The sequence below is a fragment of the Paramacrobiotus metropolitanus genome, unplaced genomic scaffold (assembly GCF_019649055.1).
Source record: "Paramacrobiotus metropolitanus isolate TYO unplaced genomic scaffold, Prichtersi_v1.0 Parri_scaffold0000046, whole genome shotgun sequence".
NCBI lineage: Eukaryota > Metazoa > Tardigrada > Eutardigrada > Parachela > Macrobiotidae > Paramacrobiotus > Paramacrobiotus metropolitanus.
This window is the reverse complement of record NW_026570266.1, coordinates 316,140-324,312: the sequence shown is the minus strand read 5'-3', so window position 1 is coordinate 324,312 and position 8,173 is coordinate 316,140. Positions and strand designations below refer to the sequence as shown.

At 43.6% G+C, this 8,173-nt stretch overlaps 1 protein-coding gene across 1 annotated transcript; it reads right to left on the bottom strand.

The window, feature by feature from the left end:
* Positions 1-5,821: 5,821 nt before the first annotated feature.
* On the bottom strand, positions 5,822-7,717 carry LOC129591472 (uncharacterized). The gene is made up of 3 exons (XM_055487138.1): positions 7,401-7,717; positions 6,471-7,247; positions 5,822-6,331 (listed from the first exon to the last, which is right to left on the bottom strand). Exons 1-3 carry the CDS (start codon positions 7,502-7,504, stop codon positions 6,055-6,057), a joined length of 1,158 nt encoding a protein of 385 aa, XP_055343113.1. The 5' UTR covers positions 7,505-7,717; the 3' UTR covers positions 5,822-6,054.
* Positions 7,718-8,173: the final 456 nt, after the last annotated feature.

Here is an 8,173-nt window from a genome sequence, read left to right as displayed (position 1 = left end):
TACCACTTTGTCCCCACTAGCACACGATCATTCTCTGTAGTTAAAAAAAAACGTTCTGAGTTAAAAAAAACTGCCTCCAGTTCTCTGCGCTGCGTTCTGATCTACCAGTGCACGCAGTAGTGCATTTTCCTATTTACTCCACCTTTTTTCGTCGATAAGTAAGACCCATTATGCTGCGACAGCTACCAAGTAAAAATATAGCGCCTTTTTAAACGTAAAATGCATAAATACACATACGAGTATAAATAAATAATAAATAAATAAATTGTATAAATAAATAAAATTGTAGTAATGTGAGATCGTGTGCCAGACAGTCGGCGTTTGTTTTTTTGAGCCTTAACGAGGTGGAGTTAGTGACCAAAACATTCGCCCCTGTTTTCTAAAATTAAAAAAAAAGAATTATGCACAAAATTTATTATACATAGTATTACGAATATTCGAGTCAAAACCGAAAAAACTATTTCCTGGCCCTGCTAAAATCTGTGAACGAAGGTGAGCCATGCCGTGGAAGGTTGACAGAACGGTGGCATAAAACGAGCGACCGATGTAGACTGCGAAAACATGACGGATGCGCATTTATTTCAGCACATTTACTTATTTCTACATTTTACATTTTTTCATTGTTTTTTTACATTTTTAGGGTGTGTGGAGCCTGGAACATAGTTGTTACCCACCCCGCTGCAGACCGCGGTCTAACGACAGTAAACTTTCGCACCATTACGAACGGGAAATATCTTCGCCTCGATACAAGAGGATATCGCCTTGCGCTTATACTGGGGCTATACATTACCGACGCAACCAAAATGCTCGTACTGACTAATGTTACCGACATCCTTGGTGAAGTTGACAATATAATTTCAGCAATACTTAGCTTGAAAAAAGTGCATCTGCTGGCAGTCGGTTTGCGGAAGTATCACCGACGTATTCAGGATTCGGGTGCACGCAGTGGCGTTGGATTGAATTTCCCTTTAACATTAACGGCCAAATACAGCAAGCGGATCGTTCTTATTGACTTCAGCCATATGATACATCATCATGCCAGCCCGAGGCTGCCTGGATATCGTCGACCGGGAGTCGGTAAACGTTTGATTATAACCGTCCCCAACTCAAATTTGGATGTCTCAAAACCGGAAACCGGAGAAATTTTGCGAACGTTCATGGTCGCTTTGGAACGGTACTGTCCGGCTGTGGACGAAGAAACTGCAGAAAAGCTTAAATTGCTGCACACGGGATGGCTGCACGCGGAGACGTTTCCAGAAAATGGATGGTCGGAATTCAAAAAGTTTCTGAAATGGTAAGGCATCCATTTACTGAATCCGTAGACAACAACGAAAGAGTGGTGTGAATATAGCACAGTTCTGGACCATTATGTTTGTCACGAATTAGGTGTAGCAGTCTAGTAGAAGGGTTTTCAAGATCACAAATACGGTGATAACTCACCGCAAGTTTTTCTTTTTTCTGCTTCACCATATCGTAACGATCCGAAGGATAAAAAAATTTGTTACGCATTCCTGAAATCGTCCGGAGTTACCGGCCGTTTGGTACTACAAGCTTTTTTAAAAAATTTTATCTCAAGGATCGTTTTAAAAAATTTGATGACTTCTTAATTTTGAATAATAAACTAGACAAAAAAAGCGGCATTACGGCAAATCAGTAGGTGTGAAGGCCCAAACACCGAAAGCCGTGTATGAGTTTGAACTGCACCCCACAAACGATAGCTGATCGTGCCTTACGCAGTTTCTGTTACGCACAAATATAGTAGTGATTTGTGAAAATACAGTAATGCAAATTTTTTTGTTACGTAGTTACGACACAATTGACAAGCCGCAAGAGTTCTGGGATAATTTGGATGTCCATAACTACGATGCTCTGCCTTTTGGGAAAATGGCTCAAGCTATCATCGCCAGAGATTATTTGGCCTAACTTAAGTAACCTCTTTTGCAACCCTTATTCTTCCTGCAAGCACAGCATGGAATGGTACGAAAAATACTGTCTGCAAGGTTATAAAGCTTGCAGGATCACTGAGAACAGCTTCAATCACAACAGATGTATTTCCTTTAATTATTCGGTTCCATCCATGGTCACGAGAACGGAAACCCCTAATAAAGTCCCGACTGCAGAGTACTGCGCACAGACGTGTTTACTGATCGCAGCTATAGGGGATTTGCTTAATGATGATTCTATGCTGTCAATAACAAATACAGTAATAACCACGTACTGCCTGCGCAGTTGATGGATCTCGTCGTGGTTGTTTCGTGAGTATTGCGAAACAACCTTTCAAGTTGACCTTCAACGATTCAACAATCTTGTTGCTATAGCGCGCTTATGACAGCCATTTTAGCAGTGAAAACGGATTGAATCTCCCGCGCGAATGTAAATCCGCGATACTTCCCACCATGAAAAGAGACCTAAGCTATCGTACGTATAGTTTAATATTTTCAGGGCAGATGCTTGGCAATGGGCAAGCGGCACTGTGACACCGTTAATTAACCATGTCCATTTCACGCCATGTCGTTTGAAATTTCTCCAGGATTTTGTCTATCTGAATACATTTGACATCTCCAGTGCACAGCGTAAGTGCTTCTTGTAACGCTGCAATGTGTGAGTATTTCAGCACAACAACCTTCGCTCTCGAAGAGCTTTTTTATATTTTCACTATCGCTGCGTTGCATTTATAAATCTGCAGTCCCGTGGATTTTGGAACAGAGTTTGCGTCTGCGGGCACGGTATCGGACGTTCGGTATTGGCCACTGAAGCGTTACCATCGACACACGTACGAAATATATGACCGGGGGTGGCCCAAGGTTTCCAATCCGAGAATCATTAAACTGCTTAGTCGCATGTTTACGCGCGCGACCAACCATGTAATTATTCGACAAGTCCCAAAGGTGCCGGCTCGACTCCGGTGACATTTTAGGCAGTTCGTAACCAGTCGGTGCAGTCCGACTGGCATCTTGGCAACGCCTCTGAATCCGGATTAACGGGGTTCGAAGCAGCTGCATAACAGCGCCGACAGGGCATTTGTCCGTGAAGGGCGCAACTCATGGTCACATCTCAAATTAAATGACTCTAAGAAACGTACACAAACTTCGAAAACTAGAAAATTAAGCAATACTAATCAAGTTTACGTAACCGAAGAACCAAAGAAAGCTGCAGAACCTATAGTACACAACATGTGGATGGAAAGAATGTGTAACAGCGGCACCGTGGTCACTGCCAGCCCTATTATAACGACGATTTTCAGTGCCACTAATATTACCAGTACCACTGTACCGCCACCAGCAGAGCTTTAACTACTACCACCAGACCCATTATCCGTAATTAAACTAGAATCCTTTTTCCAAGTTTTTCTAAGGTAAACATTTTAATTTTCTCATTCTTTTTTACGAGAATGTTTAAGAGCTCATGCTGTCGTTGTAAACTTGTTATGGATTGATCACGCAATCATCACGGCATACATGCCGTGAATTTTGCATGTTTGCCACAAGTGCCTTTCAGCTACACTACACTAGTACAGTACTGCAGCACTGCTGTATCTTAATTAAGCTGCACACCATAGAGGCTCAATTTAATATGCCGGTATCTCTCGTTGGAGTCTACCAAGCAAGTTCGATGTTATAGGATGCTATCATTAATTAGCCGTTTTCAAAGATGCAGAATTGCTGCAGTTTACCCCAGTAAGAATTGTACAGGGGTCACATGATGTCCAGATAAACACTTGGCGAGAAGCACTTGGCGAGGCGGATACACAGCGCCAGGGTGATCCAGAAAGCCGACGTGCGCTTCACACTTAGCCCGTGGAAGTGGTTGCTCGGATTTTCTCGTATTTAGATTTTAGATATCTTTGATATATCCAATTGCACAGCGTAGGTGATGAGCATTGGCATCTACAGTAGTTCAATATTATCGCGCACAAAATAATGACCGAAATAAATACTCGTAGCCGCCATATGAGACGCTTCGGTCAGTGATACAAAGACTGGGTGTAGCCGTGGACCATTTGCGAATGACCATCTCACCGATCGCGACAGCGCCGGTTGGCGCTAGCAATGATAGTGCATAAAAATTAAGTACCACTGCGCAGTGCGAATGGCGAACCTCCAAAGTGTGTAGAGGTCCTCGGCGTCTGGTTCTAGCCACTGACAACAAAGCCTTCACCGGTTTTTGGAAACCGTCAAACTTTACTAGTAGTTTCCGGCGGTTAGATCGATTTTTTGCGTTTTAGTCGATCGATGCGTACTCTGTTAAAATTATCGCCTCATCCACGTTTAATCAACGGACGCAGATAACGTTTTTGCGTTTTCCGTATGCAAAATCCAGTGGAAAAGATTTCTGGAACGTTGTTGGCTCGTGGTAAAAACTTTGGGGGTCCAAATAGTGCTGAGCTGAGCAAGTTGATAGCTTCACCGCATTTTCGTGGTTAGAGCGTGCTTTATTGATTCTTGTTAGAAATTTAGAATACATTAATGATTAATGGATAAACAAAGGGGGTCTAGCAATATGCGGGTAATCGAAAATTTTTTGCATGGCCTTAAACAAATAATTCGAGATTCAGATACTGCTGTGTGCTAGTAAGAATGCTGCTATGGCAATGATAGCCACTATGGTGTCCTTCCTGAAGGTATCAGCAGACAGCACCTATCTGTTTCGGTGTGCGCTCATCGCATGAACTTTATCGTTAGACCTAAGGAAATATTATACACTCATCTGCTTAAGCGTTGTTGCAGGAATGCGTTATTTGAAACAACACAGTAATTATCACCGAGTATTAAAAACATTCATACACTGAGTAACACGATTTTTCTGTCCATTTACTGCAAGCCCAAAGTTATCTTTGTAAGGTAGGTTTTAGAAGTACCCTTCTATTTGTATTTCATTGTTGGTACCAACAGACAGCAAGCGCCCAGATGGCGTTACCTAGACACCATGGGAGAGAGGACGGATGGTGGCATGGGACGCCACTTGTGTCAACACAATGGCCATATCGCACATCGTAGAGACATCCGCACGCGCAGGGGCTGCAGCAGCACAGGCCGAGCAGGTTAAGATCGAGAAATATCGTAGTATCGGGCAGGACTACCTATTCCATGCTCTGGGCTTTGAGACGCTTGGACCGCCCGGATCGGATGCTGCCCGCAAAATAACGAATGCGGACAGAAAATACGACAGAAAACCGGCGAAAAACGAGCCACGGAATATCTTCGCCAGCGGATCAGTATCGAAATCCAACGAAGAAATGCGGCATCGCTCTTGGGGACTGCGCCGATGGGAGCGCATTTAGATCAAATTTTCTCTGTAATTGGCCGCCTCTGTCGATTGAGTTTATTGTGAGATTGTGCACACTGTGTACGTGTATGAACTGAGAATCAGTTACAAATAAAGTTAAAACTAGAGACCGGTTGTTATTTTATTGCTTTAAAGTAAGCAAAAGCATTAAAGTAAGCGAAAGCATTTAAAGTAAGCGAAACGAGAACAGAAATATAGTGAGTCAAGAAATTCATATCGTAGAGCTGCACGTAATAATAGACACATACTATTGTGCAGAGTTAAGACATCATTGTTTTATCGTCTCTGTTGCCGGTTAATGGTTTCCAACTACCTAAAATTTCAATAAACTCATTGGGATTGGAAAATAAAATACACCTAAAATATACCACCGTTATGATCTTCTATGATGTTTGCGAAGCTACACGATATATGTAGGCATTCGCAGTTACGGATAGCGCACACTACAGATCTCCCACTTGTCTGCGGTTACATAACTCACACCGCGGTGGCGGTAACGAGCAGTAGTGTGACGTGCTGAAGCACCTTGAATGGCTCAAGCCACTGTTTATCGATTTTAGCGGTTATATGGGTCACTCGTTTTCGACACGGTCTCGTACGACGAAAAGAAGAAACATTTCAGTAGCTACATATTTTCCACCAGCACGATCGCTGGCGTATTGGCGGTCGCAGCCAATGATTCAGTATTGAAATAAACACAAAAAGAATTGTTGTGCTTACGAGCACGCAAAAGAAGCATTGCGCTAACACACACTGTAAACTGGTAGATCACCATAACGGCGGCTCTACAGTACTGCCCCTGCCCCTAGTAACGGCCGGGACCGATCCACGTGGTTGCTCATACTCGAATACGAATGGCTCGTAAACTCGCGTCACAGCGCTTTCCGTTCGCGTGATGGCAGGACCGTTCTCACTGGATTTGTACGGATAGTTCTGCAAAAGGTCTCGGAGAAGATACTGCTGCCAGCGAGGATATTTGTTTACTTGATCCATAGTTATCCCTGTTGCAGCAAGACTGGGTGTCCGCGAATCCACATTCCAGTGCCTTGAGCAATGAGAAACAGCAAAATGGTTATAATGCTGGTGCATTCTTGAAATCGTTCTTCGGAGAATCGCGGCAGCATTGACCTCACAGCGAGACGGTCACACCGTACTGTTTGTCTATATCTATTACGCATACTTACTTATGCCAGCAGTGATCGCTTTGGAACGGGATATCTGACCGCAGCAGGCTGTCCATAATCCTGCATTCCTGCGACGAAAGAGGGTCGCGTATCAAACTACCAAACAGCTCCAAATGCGCGCTGCACCCGAATTGTCGGATCCGGTCCTGTGGCCAAACGACTCCCGGTTTGAGTGGCACCTCGTCTCGTTCATGGGACCAAATATCATGGGGCCTAATGGCGTCATCGACAACATGGATTCGTAGCACAATTGGCTTTTCCATGCAGGCGTATGAGAATGGCGACAAATGGCAGTTTAACTGTACATTTTGAAAACGAAAAGCCTGCATGAAATATGAACACCACAACCCGTTAGCGTACAACTTGAGGTTCTGTAGTATCAGCGTTAGGTGAGATAATTCCGCTGACTTGTTGCTGTTGTCGGCTCCGCGGTGGATTTGATACAGAGTCGTCGTAATTCCATCAATGCTGTCTGGACAAGGGCCTCTGTAGTGGTAGCTGTACGTGTACTGTGCCATACCATCCGTGTCGTAGTTTAAGTAGAGGTCTGACTCGTCAGGAATTACTGTGGCAAAATCCGCTTCTGGTGGACTGCTGTCGAATGGCCAGCGCACGATCAACTGCCGAGTGGATCGCGTTACAAAGCGCTTCAGCACCAACTGGGCCTTTTTATGGTTCGGACCATTACAGCCAAATTTAATCCAGTTACGCAAATCGACTATCACCGTCGCTCGATGCTGCTCCCGCGCAACGATCCGCTCCCAACGCTTGCAGACACTAAAGCACACAAGCCTGTTTACATTGCACATTGACCAACTCGAGACTTCGAACCAACCGCTTCGAACTTATTGTGTCATATGGAACAAGGTAGAGAAGGTATAAAACATCGTTGTGTACGGCAGCTATTACTTATTAGCTAAGTTAGCTTACGTTGAAAATTTGATCAGGTCAATCACATCCAGGTAAGCGGTGATGCGGGATACAATTTCCACTGGCAGTGTGTGGAACGGGCTCAGCTGGTCATTGTTGTCCATTTTGGAAGTCGTGATTGCTGCGCGTTATGCGGAAAACTTAATGGTATTTATCGGGGCTGAGCAAGAAGAAAAAAAGAACTGATGAAATCGACTTTAAACGAAGCCCATCTGCTTTTGTTGCAAAGACACCTGTAAAAATCATTCGACCTAATGGCGTAATAGAGTCACGCTTATCGTGTCGTGATCAATGCGTGATCTGCCGTTTACAGTATAGTATATGGATTGAAAGCGCAGTACATACAGCAGAGTACAGTACACGCTAACGCAGAAGTTGCAAAACGACTTATAGAAGTTTTGTGCGTGTAATGACTTTTGCACTTGCAGGTTATCGTCTTAAGTACACACCTTCAATGCAGGCGTGACGATAACACTTGTACTGTATGTACTCTACACTGAAATTAAGAGACGATTAAATTTTTTTAGACCGGCTTCGCAAAGCGGCACCAAAGTGTGATGTATATTTGCAGTATGTATATGAATACACTCGTATACTGAAGTGCAGTGTTTCTTTACATAAAATAATGTATTATTCTGAACCTTTCCTTGTACATTTAGCTTATACACAACAGTTAACACTTAACATCACAACGCAGTACACTCAATCAGCAGAAAACAGCCTCGGGAGGTCTAAGAACAGTTACAATGTTACAATTATTCATGTAAGTACAC